Genomic DNA, 18,581 nt, shown 5'->3' on the forward strand with positions numbered 1-18,581 from the left:
AGCAGGCATTACATATTATGGCACCCGATGCATGGGGGAATTGCTCCACCAAGCATGCATGTCGATTCTCACAGGTTTCTTGCTTATGAGAATTCATCTCATACATATACGTTTATAATTCCCAGGAATCTTATGCATAATTTCTTCCCAGAATTAACTGACATAGGTTACTACCTATTAGAGCATACATGGTAACTCTCGGGTGGTCCTAGGGGTCGTTACTTCTTCTCTCTTCCCTTCCTCGGGTTATTCACAGGTCACACGGAGGATGATGAAGATGTGATACTTCATCTTTTTCTCACTGTAGCAATCCTCCACACCACAGTGTCAGATGTCCTTCTTGATTGCCTGCAAGAGCTGCTTATCTGTGAACCACATGTACATATTATAACATGTTTCCATGGTATGGATGGGCTACTTTTAGCTGAGTTTGCAAGCCTCAAGGCACTTAAACAATTGAGCATTGTAGGAGCGGTTTTAGATGTATTATCAGGGTGTGCTTCCAGTGGTGGAGACTGCTGCTGCTGCCACCAGCTTTTTCCTCTTCCTCCACTGCAGGCCTGTAAAGCAAAGGCTGGGGGAAAGAGAGAGGTGTCCCCTGGAAGCAGCCCAGCCGTGCTGTCCTCTCTTGCTGCAGCTGGAACATCTCTTGGGAGGCTTCCACAGACTTAGATCTGGCAAGGGCCTTGGCCCTCACAGCGTGAGCACTGCGAGCAATTGGCATCTTTTTTTTTTTTTTTTCTCCCACAGGAGCCTTTTCACAGAGGTGGAGCTGGTGAAACACTTTTCTCAGTCCACTCGCAGCTCATCCGCTCCAGGGCCACCAAAGTGTCATAACAAGGCCACAGCACTTGCAAGTAAGCTCAGCACTGGTTCTTGCTGCGAAGTACTTGGGGTGGACTCAGAGAGCTGCACTGTGCCAGAAGTCTGGCAAAATGTCACAAGTGGCTGGAGAAATGCAGGCTGCCCTGCTCTTCACCCCAGAGAGGTGGTGCCTAGGACTCGGTGCTTGCCTCCCTGCAGAGAGCCAAAACGCTCTTGGCTGAGTATCCTGGAAAAGAGACCTCAAGAGAGAGGCCTAACGTTTCTCTGGTTTCTTTGCCTAGGGACGGTCTTCAGCCTTGTTTGCCATCCGGCAGGTACCCTTGCATCCCTGTGGAGATACCTGCTGATCGTGTGTATCTTCACTGTGTATGTACTACCCGTTTCTGCCGTTGGGCTTCTGGGGAGGCGGTAGCCTCATGCTGCAGGGGTCAGGGTGCAGGGAGGGAGGGGGTGAGAATTGGGCTGTGTTGCCAGCTGTGCTTCGAGCAGTGGGGACTGCTGCTGCTGTTGCCAACTTCCTCCTCATCCTGCACTGAAGGCTGCATCTTTGCTATAAAGCAAAGATGGGGAAAGGAATATGTACCAAGAGTTTCTGTGTTGGACACGGGGAGAAAGATGTCTGAGGGCCAGTGCAAGCAAAGGGGAGAGCAAGGCGTGTTCCTCAGCCAGCTTCCCACTCCCAGGAGCACAGCTCATGTTGTGGCCATTCTCAGGGAGAGCCAAGAGTAAAGCCCCTGGGCAGTCTCACTGCCACACAGTCGCCAGAGGCCCAGACTTTGGTCATGGTAGGACAAACTGCTGTGTAGCCAGACCCAGGGGTGCAGAGCCGGAAGTCTTGATTTGCTCAGCCTCTAGTTTCTGGGAGTAGTTCTTCTTTTGGGGAAGAGCTGCTGGCAGTTTTGAAAGGTGTGGACAGAAAGTGCTCCTCCTGGGTGCTTGCCTGGCAGCTGTGTGTCAGCAGCAGGCTTCCAAAACAGTGGCTTTCCTGCCTGGAAGTGGTAATCCAGCTGGTTTGCTCAAAACCTGGCTCATTGACAGACATAGGACACCCTCCTTTTTCAGGCAAAAGATGGCTGTGCACAAGAAGAGGTGCTTGAAATTCATTGTCTTCTTGCTTCCGGTGGTTCTTGGTGAGTTTGCGTGAGCAAACATTTGAGAGTTAACAGCCTGGTTGTGCTGGATGCCAGCTTCTCTTTTTGGCCCATATGTGTGGAACCCTGCATGGTCCAAGTGCTTCTGGAGTGCGTCCTTGGCGAGGACTTGCTTTTCAACTACCAGTAAGACTGGTAGCCTCCCAGCCATGCTGCTCCACTGGCCACAGGACCAAAGGGCTTGCTTAGTCTGCAAGCCTGCGAGAGAAGGGAGTACGTATTTCCAAGCCTGAACTGGGGGATACCCAGAGGGGCTGTGCAGGGTGACTGATACCCCTTCCTGATGCCTCTCCTGGCTGATGCAGCCTCGTCTCGGGGCTCACAGAAGCAGTAAGGGGATACGGGGAAGAGCTCTGGGTCGCCGAGCACACCTGAAGCTCATGGCTACACGATGCCCTGAAGCCTGTGGTGATGGCTTCCGCTCAGAGGCACATCGTCTCTCTGCACGCCAAGTTCTCCACCTCCTCAGCTTACTTGCTGCCCCATCCACAAGGCAACCAGGAGGAGACCACGGCACTGCAGGGATCACTAGCAACCCAGATCAAGTAACTGTCTCTTGGTGGTGTGAATTGCAGCTGGTGTTTACTGCGGGACCTCACTGCCAGTGTCAACAATGTGGGCAAAGGCACAGAGAGAGGTTGGTGACCCTTTGGGACAGGCAGCTCCTGCAAGGGAGCATTGCTGACAGTGGCTGGCTAAATCACGGGCTTTTCTGTGTCCACGCGGAGTGCCCCAAAGAAGCAGTAGCTCTTGCCGGGGCTTCCCAGGGAAGCCTCTCCTGGGAAGCCCCAGCAGCTCTGGTGGTGGATACTCTTAACAGAGCATTTTTCCCTTTCAGGATCTGACATGGGCATCCGCAGCAGAAACAAAGATGCTGAGGTAAGAGATGTTTCCTGAGCTGGAATTGGATCTGTGCAGAAGCATCAGCCAACCTGTCATGGTTTAAGCCCAGCCGGTAACTCAGAACCACGCAGCAGCTCGCTCACGCAGCCGCTGGCTCAATCCCCCTCTTCTCTCTCCACCCGCTCCCTGAGGGATGGGGAGAAGAATCGAAAGAATGTAACTCCCATGGGTTGAGATAAGAACAGTCCAGTAACTAAGGTATAACACAAACCACTGCTGCTACCAGCAGTAATGATAATGATAAAGGGAATAACAAGGGAAGAGAATACAACCGCTCACCATCCGCCGACCTGGTACCCAGCCTGACCAGAGCAGTGATCTAGCCCTTCCGGGTAACTGCCCCGTTTCTATACTCGGCATGACGTGCTGTGGTATGGAATACGCCTTTGGCTAGTTTGAGTCAGGTGTCCTGTCTCTGCTTCCTTCCGGCTTCCCCTCCTCCCTGGCAAAGCATGAGACTCAGAAAGTCGTTGGTCAGAATAAACATTACTGAGCAGCAACTGAAAACATCGGTGTTATCAGTGCTGTTCCCAGGCTGAAAGTCAAAACCACAGCGCTGCACCAGCTACTAAGAAGGGGAAAAATGACTGCTACAGCCGAACCCAGGACAACCTTGTGCTACCTGCACCCATTTTTCTAACAGCCACGGCTCCCGTACTTCCCTCTGGCCATTGCCTTTCTTTCAGCCTGGGGAGGAAGGAAAGCATTTACAAAGCAGAAAGACCCTATGTCTCTGCTCCTTGCTGAGCTCAGACACTCCCAAGGGAATGGGCTGCTCTCTGACAACATCTGCTTTCCTGTTCCTGCAGGAACTTGCACACCCTTTTGACAGAGCAAACCCAAACGTTGCAGCTTCTGCTGGAGGAGGTGGCTCAGCTGGTGGCGGAGATAAGCAGTTTGAAGAAGGTAACCCTGCATTTTGGAGAAGAAGGCTTGGCTGGGCAGAAGCCCTGAGGAAGCACTACTGGGGATTAGTAGTGGGCTCAGCCTGCTGACCGCAGCAAGCCAGCCTTTGCCAGGGGATTGCTGGGTGAGCTTTGGCACTGCCCAGGCCCTTCTCTGGGCCCAGGTTAACTGGTGCTTCAGGCAGTGGGGGTCTTCCAACATCCTTCCCTTGGCACGGGCACCTGTGGCTGCTCTGGCTGGGCCCTGAGCAGCAGTGAGACCCAGACCCACTCCCATAGCCAGCCATCGTGGACATGGCCTGAGCATGGAAGGTGGGAACAAGGGACTGAGGACCCCATGGTCGTGGCCACAGATACTGTGCTCGTGGCTCACATCAGCCGCAGTCTCTCAGCTTACTGGACAAGGCTTGCCTTGTGTTTCTGACACTGACCCTTTGCCTTTCTGGGTGCTGGTAGCCATGCTGAACTGCCTGCTGATGTGCTTGTTTGTATCTTTCCCAGGAGAGGCAGGAGGTGAACCAGGCAGCGCTGGAGCTGGCTTCGGAAATCTACATGGGAAGATCTGACTGGGCCCTGAAAAGTTCTGGTATGGACACAGCAGCCCATTCTCCTTGCCACGCACTTGTCTGTAGCACTCCCCAAAGGAGGATGTCCTCCAGGTGCTGCTCTCCAAAGCAGGGGAGCTGAAAGCCGGGAAGCTTCCTGAGGTCCGAGAGCAAGTCTGTGGCAGTGGCTCTCTTGGATTCCCTCCTGGTCCCGCCTCTGCGCAGGTGCCTCTGGCACTGCCCCACACACATTCCAGGGCTGATGGAGGGGCTCCCTTCCTCATCAATGCATTTGGAAAGGGAACGGATGGGTCATCCTTTATTGCCCACACAGCAAGCCCTCAGCTTTGGTCTGCTGTCATTCATCAGCACCCTCAGACCTTCTACTTGTGGCGCTGAGAGGAGCAGACACCAGGCATATGGGTGCTGTCGTCCTGTGCAGCTAGGCACCCCTACCAGCATGGAGATGAGGAGAGAGAGGACTGAGAGACTGACAGCTGGAGCTGTCCAGCAGCATCAGAAAGAGGGTCAGATCACAGGGTCCTCCTAGTCCGTGGCCTCTTGCAGTCACCTGCTCTCCCTTCCTTACAGGTGCCACCATTGACATGCAGAGAACTTCGAAGACTTATGCCTGCAAAGAGAATTGGGTCTGCAGGGTTTTATGGTTCTTCCACACTCCCAACCCTCCTGATACGATTTTGGAGGTATTGTAGCAGAAATCACCAGTGCACGTTTCCTTCCTGCGAAGCTGGGGACTGACCTTAGGGGTTGTCCTCTCAGTCCAGTGGTAATGCTCAAGCCCACAGTGCTGATCTGTTGCCTGAAACCAAAGCTTGAACTCAGGGCTGGGCTTGACAGAAAGCAGTGGCTCCCCTCAGGAGGGGAACAGAGCTCAACTGCTGCATCTTGCCCACAGTCCTCAGTCACAGCTGGGTGAATGACTTTCTCCCTGGTGACCTCAGTTCCATGCTCACCCCTAACAGTTCCTTTTCAGGGTGTGAGGCAGGGGGTCCTCTGCAGAGCCACTGGGCAGAGAGGTGTATCTGTAAGGCCCTGACTAGGGTGGCTTAGTAACAGGTATTCCCCTCTTTCCATAATACTGAGAGGCTGCTGCTTTTGTCTATTTCCTCACACGTGCCTCATTTTCAAGCTGGAATAGACCCCACAGACACACCAGCACCTGTGCTTCAGGCTACATGAGCAGCTGTGTTGAACCGAACATGGGCTCACGTTTCATTGCTCTCACATTCTGATTGCAGCCGGATATTTCCCCAGGAAACTGCTGGCCTTTACAAGGGCAGCAGGGCCAGGTGGTCATCAGGTTGCCAGCAGCAGCCCGTCTGACTGCTGTCAGTGTGCAGCACATCTACAAAGAGGTCTCTCCATCTGGGACCGTCACCAGTGCCCCCCGAGACATCGCTGTCTTTGTAAGTCTCTGCTGGGTGCTTCTGGCTGGCATGTGGCCCTGGGGGAAAGTGTGACTGGAACTTGCTTGCTTTGTGCCTCCTTGGAGGTTCGTGTCCTGCTTTCTCCTAAGCCCTGCAGTGCATTTGCAGGATACTTCAGGGGCTCTACAGGGTCCATCCCTCTCAAGACTCATTCTGGTGAGAGCACCTCAGAGTTCTTGAATAAAACACAAGGTGGAGACAGTGCTCAACTACTGCTAGAGCCCTGGGAGAGGCTGAGTAGATAACAGTCCGTGCAGTATGTGCTGATCCGGCACACACAAACATCCTCTTTGTTGGGACAAGTCTGAGCTTCTCTCCTTCCTCCTTGTGCTTTTCCCTCGAGGGAGTGCATGCAGACAGAGAAGAGGAAACTCTCCTTGGGATGTTCACGTACAACGTGGCAAAAGAGGCCCTTCAAACCTTCCTTCTGAAGGTACGGTCCGTGCACGAGGGCAAGATGGCCAGGAGAAAACCAGGAGTGCCCGCAAGGCCGTGGCAGGAAGAGCGTGAATGCTCCCTCCCCTGGCACAGGGACCCAGACCACTGCCGACGAGGCCTGGTGGAGTTGGGAGGACTGAGCAGCATGCGGTGGTGGTAGCAGCAACGGTTTTGCAAGGGCAGGGTTGTTCCTGTGGGAGCTTAAGTCCTGACAGACCCCTGGCTGCAGCTGCTGCCTTCGGCATAGCCAGCTGCGCACATGGCCTCTCCACCAAAGCAACATCTTCGTGCCAAGAGAAACAGGGATACCTGGTGGGGAAAGCTGCTGGGCAGCATTGTCCCTCCACCCTGTGGCCTGCTGACAGGCTGGACAGTGTTCTTTCCTCCCAGCACAACACGTCCCTTTTCTCCTGATGCCCTCACATCTGCCAGGAGGAAAGCAGGCAGAGAGCATAGCGGGAGCTTAATGGGGTTTCACACCGTCTCACGCATAGGAGGACCTCCCCAGCCTCTCTGTCAGCACAGAGCAAGCTGCCGAGGGAAAGGGGAAAAGGGAAGGGAGGCACAGTCCGCAGCAGGCCAGGTTGCAGAGGGTGCCTTCTCCCTTCCCATGCCTTCAGTCTCTGCAGGAGCCCCGGTACCAGCAGTGAGCCTCAGATGCCTACAGCCACTCCTACCCACTTTTGGAAGCCTGTTCCTGAGCAGGAGCAGGAGCAGGAGCAGGAGCAGGAGCAGGAGCAGGAGCAGGGCAGGCAGGGGGAGGAACCTCAATGGCACTGTCACACTTAACGCCTCAAGTTTTCTTGTCACTCTCTTCACAGAACACACAGAGAGCCTTTTCACACATCAAACTTACTGTGAAGAGCAACTGGGGAAACCCAGCCTACACCTGCATTTATCGAGTGCAGGTTCATGGAAAGATGGCAGAACCAGAAAACCTCAACTGAAACCAGAGATGAAAAAGAACACAAATAAATAAAAGGAATGGGGGAGGAGTGATAAATGGTTTGTCAGATCAGAGTGGTGTAGAAGATCTGTCTCCAAAGCGGGGTGTTCAAGAAGGTCCACTGGGGGGATGGGTAGGAGCACCTGCTGACGTGGCTACAGGGCAGACTGCAAGCAGCGGATGTGGGTCACCAACAGTCCTTGGGACAGCTCCTTGGGGCTGCCAGGGGCTTGTGAGCTCCCCCTTTTAGTTTCCCAGTAGCGGGCCTGGAGAAGCATCAGATTCCCCACTGCACCATCAAAAGGGGGGTGTGTGATGGCTGCCTTCTCCTGGGGGTGGTTTCAGGGGTGTGCAGCCAGCTGTGCAGCCAGGGGTGCCCAGGGTTGTCCTTCCAAGCGGGGTCCCTGCACCCCAGGGGCTGCGTGTTGGAGCAGTCTGGGTGAAGTCATCTTCCTGCTGAAAGAGCCAGCACAGGGCAGCTGAGACCAAAGCTGATGGACAGGTGAGATCTTCCGAAAAGCTCTTTGATGTCTCGTGTGAATTTCATCTGACACAACACCCCCATATGCGCTCCCGCCATGTTCCTATTTCCTTACTGCTGGAAGGCAGGACTGGCTCTACCAGAGCCCCCAGCAGAGCCCCCTCCTTCCAGTGACACCCTCAGCCTGCACCAACCAGAGCTCATGGAAGGCACCTGCCAAAGGTCTTCCTGAAACCAGAGAAGAGGCATTTCCAGGGTGTTCTGTGAGAAATGCATTAGGTTTCACTCAGAGAATTCTCCCCTAAATTGTCACTGTCTTTTCCCTTTTGGAAAGCCCCCCATAACAAGATGAAGCAAATGTCCAGTGGCAGCTCTGTAACCCACTTCCTCCTCCTGCCATTTGCAGACACGTGGGAGCTGCAGCTCTTGCAGGTCTGACTCTTCCTCGGCATCTACCTGGCTGTGCTCCTGGGCAATGAACTCATCATCCCCACCACAGCCTGCAACCAGCGCCTCCACACCCCATGTACTTCTTCCTCCTCGACCTGCCCCTGCTGGACCTGTGCTCCATGTCCACCACTGTCACTAAACCGATTGCCAGTTCCCTCTGGAACACCAGGGCCACCTTCTTCCTGGGATGCGCTGCCCAGGTCTTTTTCTTTCTCTCCTCAAACACAGACGAGTTTTATCTTCTCACCATCATGCCCTACAACCACTATGTGTCCATCTGCCAGCCCCTGCATGATGGGACCCTCCCGGGCAGCACAGCTGGTGTCCACAGTGGCAGCAGCTGCTTGCGCCAGAGGGTTTCCCAGTTCTTGGCTGCACACTGTGGGACTTTGTCACTTCCCTCTGCTAAGGCAATGCCCAAAGGACCAAAGCCGGGGGAGCAGAGTGGGTTCCTGTCCCCTCTCTGCCTGTTCTGGGACAGTTCTGCCACTGTCCAGAAGCTCTGGGAGAGCTTGGGAGCCCTTCCCTGAGGCCGTGTATGAGGAGATCGCTTACAGCTCAGCACGGAAGAAGCAGGAAAGGTTCAGTTGCCCGTGTTCGGTGAGTCCCCTCCATGGGGCACATCTGCCAGGTTTTTCCCCCTTACTCCCCCACCCATGGCTCACCCCCTGGGCTGGGGTCTGCGGGGAGAGCAGCAAGGTCCTGGGCCCAAGAGAGGAGCTTCGTCTCACCAGTTCTTCCTGTCCAAGACAGGGACATCCCCTCTCTGTGTGCTCCTGCATGCTGCATGACACCTGAGGGTTGAGGGAAGATCCTGTCCCAGGGCAGCTCTGGGAGACCTTTTGAGACAGGGCTTGTCCCAGGGGAGCAGGGTGAGTCCTGAGCCCTCCTCCCACTCAGCCTTTTCTCTGTGGGTCTCCCCAGCAGTGAGCACAAGCTTGGTCACCAGAGCACATCCCGTAACATCTCCAGGTTCCTATTCAGAGAGGTCCCTGACTTCTAAGATTCTTTCAGACTGTAATTTGTGATTCTCTCTCCTTAACTGCTGGTGTTCCGGGGGACTTGTCTGTGGTATTTAACCCATGGCAAAGGTCATGCAAAGGATCTGCGTTTCTGGCTACACCCTTCAGAGAAGCCACCTGTGTGCACTGCAAAAAGGAGTGTTGAGGTGGGCTGTGTCCTTGGGGAAACCCCTGTTCCTGCCAGACACGCAGTCCTGGGAGAGAGCATGTAGGGAAGGGCTGTGCTGCATTCACAGGCCAGTGTTTAGCTCCAGTCAAGTGACATGATGCAGTCAGAGTTCTGTGCCTTGCTCACACTGTCCTCTCCCTTCGTCCTCACCTTGCAGGGTTTTGGCTGAGGCACGGACATGGAATGAAGACAGCCAGTCATCCTCAGCCATGCACACCCCTTCGCACTGCAGCTGAAGGCAAGAGACCAGCCCCTGGGGAGTGTTTTTTATTATTCCTAAGGGGAGGCAACTCCCATGTTGCCCCAGGCGAGCCCAGAGGGAGCCCTGCTCAGCCCCACTGTGACGTCAGAGCCGCCACTCTGGAGTCAGAACTGGGCAGCCATATAGCCTTGTGGGGCAGGGGAGGAGCCCACAGCTGCACGGGACTGTCGCCCCGGGCAGGGACACTCCTGTGGAAGGGCAGTGCGGAGCTGCTGCTGGAGCTGGTTTTGCCTGAGGAGCCCAGAGTGCTGAGGCTTAGGTGGAAGAGCTGAGCAGGGAGGCTGCCTTTGCCCAGAGATGTCAAGGAGAAAGGCACCACAGAAAAGAGGCCAAGGGAGCTTAAATGTCTCCTTTGAGAGCAAGACTGACCAACAGTCAGCAGGAGAGGCTGCAGGGCAGAGCCACTGCCAGGCGAGTAGGTACGAAGTCGGCTGCTCCTGCATGGGGCATCGGGTTAGGATGGTAGCTGGGATATGGCCTAATACAGCCAGAAGGTTATGGATCAGCATGGGGAAGCTGACAGATGCTTCTGCACAAGAGCCCTGTGCATTGCCAAGCCCCTTTCTGGTGAGCCTTGGCTGAAGGCATGGCTTGCTCTCCCAGCCAAAAGGCAGTGTGCAGCAGGGGCTTCCTTACGCTGTGAGGGTTGGAGCCCAGCTTTGCCCGGGAGAGGGGGGTCCCAGACGCTGGCACCTCAGGTTGGTCTCCTGGGACCTGACTGACTGACAGAGGGAGGCTGCATGGGGAGGAGAGGTCAGCACCAGGAAAGAGGTGGGGGATAGTGTTTGGGGGCAGCAGTCCGTGCCCCCTGTGCGAACAGCCACTGAGAGGAGCTGCTGAGAGGCATGTTGGGGCAGGGAACACGCAGGGAGGGGAAGAGAATCAGGCTGCGCTGTGGTGTCACCGAAAGTTAGTAGAATAAGACTCCTTAACACCAACCATAGAATAATAGAATAGTTAGGGTTGGAAAGGACCTTAAGATCATCTAGTTCCAGCCCCCCTGCCATGGGCAGGGACATCCTGCACTAAACCACGTCACCCAAGACTCCATTCAGCCTGGCCTCGGACATTGCCAGGGACGGAGCATTCACAACTTCCTTGGGCAACCCATTCCAGTGTCTCACCAACCTCACAGTAAAGAACTTCTTCCTTACATATAACCTAAACTTCCCCTCTTTAAGTTTTAACCTGTTACCCCTTGTCCTGTCACTACAGTCCCTAATGAGGAGTCCCTCCCCAGCATCCTTAGAGGCCCCCTTTAGGTACTGGAAGGCTGCTATGAGGTCTCCACGCAGCCTTCTCTTCTCCAGGCTGAACAGCCCCAACTTTCACAGCCTCTCTTCATACGGAAGGTGATCAAGCGCCCTTATCATCCTTGCGGCCCTCCTCTGGACTTGTTCCAACAGTTCCATGTCCTTTTTATGTTGAGGACACCAGAACTGCACACAATACTCCAAGTGAGGTCTCACAAGAGCAGTGGGGCAAGATCACCTCCTTCGACCTGCTGGTCACTCTCCTTTTGATGCAGGCTAAGGATACGGTTGGCTCTCTGGGCTGTGAGCACACGCTGCCGGCTCATGTTCAGTTTCTCATCAAATGTAGCATTAAGAAGCAGGCATTACATATTATGGCACCCGATGCATGGGGGAATTGCTCCACCAAGCATGCATGTCGATTCTCACAGGTTTCTTGCTTATGAGAATTCATCTCATACATATACGTTTATAATTCCCAGGAATCTTATGCATAATTTCTTCCCAGAATTAACTGACATAGGTTACTACCTATTAGAGCATACATGGTAACTCTCGGGTGGTCCTAGGGGTCGTTACTTCTTCTCTCTTCCCTTCCTCGGGTTATTCACAGGTCACACGGAGGATGATGAAGATGTGATACTTCATCTTTTTCTCACTGTAGCAATCCTCCACACCACAGTGTCAGATGTCCTTCTTGATTGCCTGCAAGAGCTGCTTATCTGTGAACCACATGTACATATTATAACATGTTTCCATGGTATGGATGGGCTACTTTTAGCTGAGTTTGCAAGCCTCAAGGCACTTAAACAATTGAGCATTGTAGGAGCGGTTTTAGATGTATTATCAGGGTGTGCTTCCAGTAGTGGAGACTGCTGCTGCTGCCACCAGCTTTTTCCTCTTCCTCCACTGCAGGCCTGTAAAGCAAAGGCTGGGGGAAAGAGAGAGGTGTCCCCTGGAAGCAGCCCAGCCGTGCTGTCCTCTCTTGCTGCAGCTGGAACATCTCTTGGGAGGCTTCCACAGACTTAGATCTGGCAAGGGCCTTGGCCCTCACAGCGTGAGCACTGCGAGCAATTGGCATCTTTTTTTTTTTTTTTTTCTCCCACAGGAGCCTTTTCACAGAGGTGGAGCTGGTGAAACACTTTTCTCAGTCCACTCGCAGCTCATCCGCTCCAGGGCCACCAAAGTGTCATAACAAGGCCACAGCACTTGCAAGTAAGCTCAGCACTGGTTCTTGCTGCGAAGTACTTGGGGTGGACTCAGAGAGCTGCACTGTGCCAGAAGTCTGGCAAAATGTCACAAGTGGCTGGAGAAATGCAGGCTGCCCTGCTCTTCACCCCAGAGAGGTGGTGCCTAGGACTCGGTGCTTGCCTCCCTGCAGAGAGCCAAAACGCTCTTGGCTGAGTATCCTGGAAAAGAGACCTCAAGAGAGAGGCCTAACGTTTCTCTGGTTTCTTTGCCTAGGGACGGTCTTCAGCCTTGTTTGCCATCCGGCAGGTACCCTTGCATCCCTGTGGAGATACCTGCTGATCGTGTGTATCTTCACTGTGTATGTACTACCCGTTTCTGCCGTTGGGCTTCTGGGGAGGCGGTAGCCTCATGCTGCAGGGGTCAGGGTGCAGGGAGGGAGGGGGTGAGAATTGGGCTGTGTTGCCAGCTGTGCTTCGAGCAGTGGGGACTGCTGCTGCTGTTGCCAACTTCCTCCTCATCCTGCACTGAAGGCTGCATCTTTGCTATAAAGCAAAGATGGGGAAAGGAATATGTACCAAGAGTTTCTGTGTTGGACACGGGGAGAAAGATGTCTGAGGGCCAGTGCAAGCAAAGGGGAGAGCAAGGCGTGTTCCTCAGCCAGCTTCCCACTCCCAGGAGCACAGCTCATGTTGTGGCCATTCTCAGGGAGAGCCAAGAGTAAAGCCCCTGGGCAGTCTCACTGCCACACAGTCGCCAGAGGCCCAGACTTTGGTCATGGTAGGACAAACTGCTGTGTAGCCAGACCCAGGGGTGCAGAGCCGGAAGTCTTGATTTGCTCAGCCTCTAGTTTCTGGGAGTAGTTCTTCTTTTGGGGAAGAGCTGCTGGCAGTTTTGAAAGGTGTGGACAGAAAGTGCTCCTCCTGGGTGCTTGCCTGGCAGCTGTGTGTCAGCAGCAGGCTTCCAAAACAGTGGCTTTCCTGCCTGGAAGTGGTAATCCAGCTGGTTTGCTCAAAACCTGGCTCATTGACAGACATAGGACACCCTCCTTTTTCAGGCAAAAGATGGCTGTGCACAAGAAGAGGTGCTTGAAATTCATTGTCTTCTTGCTTCCGGTGGTTCTTGGTGAGTTTGCGTGAGCAAACATTTGAGAGTTAACAGCCTGGTTGTGCTGGATGCCAGCTTCTCTTTTTGGCCCATATGTGTGGAACCCTGCATGGTCCAAGTGCTTCTGGAGTGCGTCCTTGGCGAGGACTTGCTTTTCAACTACCAGTAAGACTGGTAGCCTCCCAGCCATGCTGCTCCACTGGCCACAGGACCAAAGGGCTTGCTTAGTCTGCAAGCCTGCGAGAGAAGGGAGTACGTATTTCCAAGCCTGAACTGGGGGATACCCAGAGGGGCTGTGCAGGGTGACTGATACCCCTTCCTGATACCTCTCCTGGCTGATGCAGCCTCGTCTCGGGGCTCACAGAAGCAGTAAGGGGATACGGGGAAGAGCTCTGGGTCGCCGAGCACACCTGAAGCTCATGGCTACACGATGCCCTGAAGCCTGTGGTGATGGCTTCCGCTCAGAGGCACATCGTCTCTCTGCACGCCAAGTTCTCCACCTCCTCAGCTTACTTGCTGCCCCATCCACAAGGCAACCAGGAGGAGACCACGGCACTGCAGGGATCACTAGCAACCCAGATCAAGTAACTGTCTCTTGGTGGTGTGAATTGCAGCTGGTGTTTACTGCGGGACCTCACTGCCAGTGTGGACAATGCGGGCAAAGGCACAGAGAGAGGTTGGTGACCCTTTGGGACAGGCAGCTCCTGCAAGGGAGCATTGCTGACAGTGGCTGGCTAAATCACGGGCTTTTCTGTGTCCACGCGGAGTGCCCCAAAGAAGCAGTAGCTCTTGCCGGGGCTTCCCAGGGAAGCCTCTCCTGGGAAGCCCCAGCAGCTCTGGTGGTGGATACTCTTAACAGAGCATTTTTCCCTTTCAGGATCTGACATGGGCATCCGCAGCAGAAACAAAGATGCTGAGGTAAGAGATGTTTCCTGAGCTGGAATTGGATCTGTGCAGAAGCATCAGCCAACCTGTCATGGTTTAAGCCCAGCCGGTAACTCAGAACCACGCAGCAGCTCGCTCACGCAGCCGCTGGCTCAATCCCCCTCTTCTCTCTCCACCCGCTCCCTGAGGGATGGGGAGAAGAATCGAAAGAATGTAACTCCCATGGGTTGAGATAAGAACAGTCCAGTAACTAAGGTATAACACAAACCACTGCTGCTACCAGCAGTAATGATAATGATAAAGGGAATAACAAGGGAAGAGAATACAACCGCTCACCATCCGCCGACCTGGTACCCAGCCTGACCAGAGCAGTGATCTAGCCCTTCCGGGTAACTGCCCCGTTTCTATACTCGGCATGACGTGCTGTGGTATGGAATACGCCTTTGGCTAGTTTGAGTCAGGTGTCCTGTCTCTGCTTCCTTCCGGCTTCCCCTCCTCCCTGGCAAAGCATGAGACTCAGAAAGTCGTTGGTCAGAGTAAACATTACTGAGCAGCAACTGAAAACATCGGTGTTATCAGTGCTGTTCCCAGGCTGAAAGTCAAAACCACAGCGCTGCACCAGCTACTAAGAAGGGGAAAAATGACTGCTACAGCCGAACCCAGGACAACCTTGTGCTACCTGCACCCATTTTTCTAACAGCCACGGCTCCCGTACTTCCCTCTGGCCATTGCCTTTCTTTCAGCCTGGGGAGGAAGGAAAGCATTTACAAAGCAGAAAGACCCTATGTCTCTGCTCCTTGCTGAGCTCAGACACTCCCAAGGGAATGGGCTGCTCTCTGACAACATCTGCTTTCCTGTTCCTGCAGGAACTTGCACACCCTTTTGACAGAGCAAACCCAAACGTTGCAGCTTCTGCTGGAGGAGGTGGCTCAGCTGGTGGCGGAGATAAGCAGTTTGAAGAAGGTAACCCTGCATTTTGGAGAAGAAGGCTTGGCTGGGCAGAAGCCCTGAGGAAGCACTACTGGGGATTAGTAGTGGGCTCAGCCTGCTGACCGCAGCAAGCCAGCCTTTGCCAGGGGATTGCTGGGTGAGCTTTGGCACTGCCCAGGCCCTTCTCTGGGCCCAGGTTAACTGGTGCTTCAGGCAGTGGGGGTCTTCCAACATCCTTCCCTTGGCACGGGCACCTGTGGCTGCTCTGGCTGGGCCCTGAGCAGCAGTGAGACCCAGACCCACTCCCATAGCCAGCCATCGTGGACATGGCCTGAGCATGGAAGGTGGGAACAAGGGACTGAGGACCCCATGGTCGTGGCCACAGATACTGTGCTCGTGGCTCACATCAGCCGCAGTCTCTCAGCTTACTGGACAAGGCTTGCCTTGTGTTTCTGACACTGACCCTTTGCCTTTCTGGGTGCTGGTAGCCATGCTGAACTGCCTGCTGATGTGCTTGTTTGTATCTTTCCCAGGAGAGGCAGGAGGTGAACCAGGCAGCGCTGGAGCTGGCTTCGGAAATCTACATGGGAAGATCTGACTGGGCCCTGAAAAGTTCTGGTATGGACACAGCAGCCCATTCTCCTTGCCACGCACTTGTCTGTAGCACTCCCCAAAGGAGGATGTCCTCCAGGTGCTGCTCTCCAAAGCAGGGGAGCTGAAAGCCGGGAAGCTTCCTGAGGTCCGAGAGCAAGTCTGTGGCAGTGGCTCTCTTGGATTCCCTCCTGGTCCCGCCTCTGCGCAGGTGCCTCTGGCACTGCCCCACACACATTCCAGGGCTGATGGAGGGGCTCCCTTCCTCATCAATGCATTTGGAAAGGGAACGGATGGGTCATCCTTTATTGCCCACACAGCAAGCCCTCAGCTTTGGTCTGCTGTCATTCATCAGCACCCTCAGACCTTCTACTTGTGGCGCTGAGAGGAGCAGACACCAGGCATATGGGTGCTGTCGTCCTGTGCAGCTAGGCACCCCTACCAGCATGGAGATGAGGAGAGAGAGGACTGAGAGACTGACAGCTGGAGCTGTCCAGCAGCATCAGAAAGAGGGTCAGATCACAGGGTCCTCCTAGTCCGTGGCCTCTTGCAGTCACCTGCTCTCCCTTCCTTACAGGTGCCACCATTGACATGCAGAGAACTTCGAAGACTTATGCCTGCAAAGAGAATTGGGTCTGCAGGGTTTTATGGTTCTTCCACACTCCCAACCCTCCTGATACGATTTTGGAGGTATTGTAGCAGAAATCACCAGTGCACGTTTCCTTCCTGCGAAGCTGGGGACTGACCTTAGGGGTTGTCCTCTCAGTCCAGTGGTAATGCTCAAGCCCACAGTGCTGATCTGTTGCCTGAAACCAAAGCTTGAACTCAGGGCTGGGCTTGACAGAAAGCAGTGGCTCCCCTCAGGAGGGGAACAGAGCTCAACTGCTGCATCTTGCCCACAGTCCTCAGTCACAGCTGGGTGAATGACTTTCTCCCTGGTGACCTCAGTTCCATGCTCACCCCTAACAGTTCCTTTTCAGGGTGTGAGGCAGGGGGTCCTCTGCAGAGCCACTGGGCAGAGAGGTGTATCTGTAAGGCCCTGACTAGGGTGGCTTAGTAACAGGTATTCCCCTCTTTCCATAATACTGAGAGGCTGCTGCTTTTGTCTATTTCCTCACACGTGCCTCATTTTCAAGCTGGAATAGACCCCACAGACACACCAGCACCTGTGCTTCAGGCTACATGAGCAGCTGTGTTGAACCGAACATGGGCTCACGTTTCATTGCTCTCACATTCTGATTGCAGCCGGATATTTCCCCAGGAAACTGCTGGCCTTTACAAGGGCAGCAGGGCCAGGTGGTCATCAGGTTGCCAGCAGCAGCCCGTCTGACTGCTGTCAGTGTGCAGCACATCTACAAAGAGGTCTCTCCATCTGGGACCGTCACCAGTGCCCCCCGAGACATCGCTGTCTTTGTAAGTCTCTGCTGGGTGCTTCTGGCTGGCATGTGGCCCTGGGGGAAAGTGTGACTGGAACTTGCTTGCTTTGTGCCTCCTTGGAGGTTCGTGTCCTGCTTTCTCCTAAGCCCTGCAGTGCATTTGCAGGATACTTCAGGGGCTCTACAGGGTCCATCCCTCTCAAGACTCATTCTGGTGAGAGCACCTCAGAGTTCTTGAATAAAACACAAGGTGGAGACAGTGCTCAACTACTGCTAGAGCCCTGGGAGAGGCTGAGTAGATAACAGTCCGTGCAGTATGTGCTGATCCGGCACACACAAACATCCTCTTTGTTGGGACAAGTCTGAGCTTCTCTCCTTCCTCCTTGTGCTTTTCCCTCGAGGGAGTGCATGCAGACAGAGAAGAGGAAACTCTCCTTGGGATGTTCACGTACAACGTGGCAAAAGAGGCCCTTCAAACCTTCCTTCTGAAGGTACGGTCCGTGCACGAGGGCAAGATGGCCAGGAGAAAACCAGGAGTGCCCGCAAGGCCGTGGCAGGAAGAGCGTGAATGCTCCCTCCCCTGGCACAGGGACCCAGACCACTGCCGACGAGGCCTGGTGGAGTTGGGAGGACTGAGCAGCATGCGGTGGTGGTAGCAGCAACGGTTTTGCAAGGGCAGGGTTGTTCCTGTGGGAGCTTAAGTCCTGAGAGACCCCTGGCTGCAGCTGCTGCCTTCGGCATAGCCAGCTGCGCACATGGCCTCTCCACCAAAGCAACATCTTCGTGCCAAGAGAAACAGGGATACCTGGTGGGGAAAGCTGCTGGGCAGCATTGTCCCTCCACCCTGTGGCCTGCTGACAGGCTGGACAGTGTTCTTTCCTCCCAGCACAACACGTCCCTTTTCTCCTGATGCCCTCACATCTGCCAGGAGGAAAGCAGGCAGAGAGCATAGCGGGAGCTTAATGGGGTTTCACACCGTCTCACGCATAGGAGGACCTCCCCAGCCTCTCTGTCAGCACAGAGCAAGCTGCCGAGGGAAAGGGGAAAAGGGAAGGGAGGCACAGTCCGCAGCAGGCCAGGTTGCAGAGGGTGCCTTCTCCCTTCCCATGCCTTCAGTCTCTGCAGGAGCCCCGGTACCAGCAGTGAGCCTCAGATGCCTACAGCCACTCCTACCCACTTTTGGAAGCCTGTTCCTGAGCAGGAGCAGGAGCAGGAGCAGGAGCAGGAGCAGGAGCAGGAGCAGGAGCAGGAGCAGGGCAGGCAGGGGGAGGAACGTCAATGGCACTGTCACACTTAACGCCTCAAGTTTTCTTGTCACTCTCTTCACAGAACACACAGAGAGCCTTTTCACACATCAAACTTACTGTGAAGAGCAACTGGGGAAACCCAGCCTACACCTGCATTTATCGAGTGCAGGTTCATGGAAAGATGGCAGAACCAGAAAACCTCAACTGAAACCAGAGATGAAAAAGAACACAAATAAATAAAAGGAATGGGGGAGGAGTGATAAATGGTTTGTCAGATCAGAGTGGTGTAGAAGATCTGTCTCCAAAGCGGGGTGTTCAAGAAGGTCCACTGGGGGGATGGGTAGGAGCACCTGCTGACGTGGCTACAGGGCAGACTGCAAGCAGCGGATGTGGGTCACCAACAGTCCTTGGGACAGCTCCTTGGGGCTGCCAGGGGCTTGTGAGCTCCCCCTTTTAGTT

The 18,581-nt window shown here is 54.5% G+C and overlaps 2 protein-coding genes across 6 annotated transcripts; both read left to right on the plus strand.

Moving 5' to 3' along the window:
- The first annotated feature begins 1,935 nt into the window (after window positions 1-1,935).
- On the plus strand, window positions 1,936-7,199 carry LOC136022489 (sperm-associated antigen 4 protein-like). The gene is made up of 8 exons (XM_065695864.1): window positions 1,936-1,955; window positions 2,815-2,855; window positions 3,689-3,785; window positions 4,286-4,370; window positions 4,921-5,033; window positions 5,589-5,756; window positions 6,121-6,210; window positions 7,037-7,199. Exons 2-8 carry the CDS (start codon window positions 2,848-2,850, stop codon window positions 7,160-7,162), a joined length of 687 nt encoding a protein of 228 aa, XP_065551936.1. The 5' UTR covers window positions 1,936-1,955; window positions 2,815-2,847; the 3' UTR covers window positions 7,163-7,199.
- A 334-nt stretch (window positions 7,200-7,533) lies between these two features.
- LOC136022474 (sperm-associated antigen 4 protein-like) lies at window positions 7,534-18,367 on the plus strand. 5 transcript variants are annotated; one of them, XM_065695778.1, is made up of 13 exons: window positions 8,501-8,692; window positions 9,441-9,964; window positions 11,907-12,013; window positions 12,263-12,347; window positions 13,044-13,111; window positions 13,708-13,769; window positions 13,971-14,011; window positions 14,845-14,941; window positions 15,442-15,526; window positions 16,077-16,189; window positions 16,745-16,912; window positions 17,277-17,366; window positions 18,205-18,367. In XM_065695778.1, exons 2-13 carry the CDS (start codon window positions 9,843-9,845, stop codon window positions 18,328-18,330), a joined length of 1,164 nt encoding a protein of 387 aa, XP_065551850.1. In that variant the 5' UTR covers window positions 8,501-8,692; window positions 9,441-9,842; the 3' UTR covers window positions 18,331-18,367. The 5 variants fall into 5 exon arrangements, with proteins under 5 accessions (XP_065551854.1, XP_065551853.1, XP_065551852.1 ...); XM_065695782.1 differs by lacking the exons at window positions 8,501-8,692; window positions 9,441-9,964 and adding an exon at window positions 7,534-7,663; XM_065695781.1 differs by lacking the exon at window positions 17,277-17,366 and having other exon boundaries at window positions 8,493-8,692.
- Window positions 18,368-18,581: the final 214 nt, after the last annotated feature.

This window comes from Lathamus discolor, chromosome 15 (assembly GCF_037157495.1).
Source record: "Lathamus discolor isolate bLatDis1 chromosome 15, bLatDis1.hap1, whole genome shotgun sequence".
In the NCBI taxonomy this organism is placed as follows: Eukaryota; Metazoa; Chordata; class Aves; order Psittaciformes; family Psittacidae; genus Lathamus; species Lathamus discolor.

Bases quoted from the DNA above. Each gene is read 5' to 3' on its own strand.
- LOC136022489 (XM_065695864.1), top strand. The intron at 5,757-6,120 runs GTAAGTCTCTGC...TTTTCCCTCGAG, and splicing joins CCCGAGACATCGCTGTCTTT to GGAGTGCATGCAGACAGAGA. The intron at 6,211-7,036 runs GTACGGTCCGTG...CTCTCTTCACAG, and splicing joins TTCAAACCTTCCTTCTGAAG to AACACACAGAGAGCCTTTTC.
- LOC136022474 (XM_065695778.1), top strand. From the start codon at position 9,843: ATGTCAAGGAGAAAGGCACCACAGAAAAGAGGCCAAGGGAGCTTAAAT. The intron at 9,965-11,906 runs GTACGAAGTCGG...TTTCTCCCACAG, and splicing joins AGCCACTGCCAGGCGAGTAG to GAGCCTTTTCACAGAGGTGG. The intron at 13,770-13,970 runs GTTGGTGACCCT...TTTCCCTTTCAG, and splicing joins GGGCAAAGGCACAGAGAGAG to GATCTGACATGGGCATCCGC.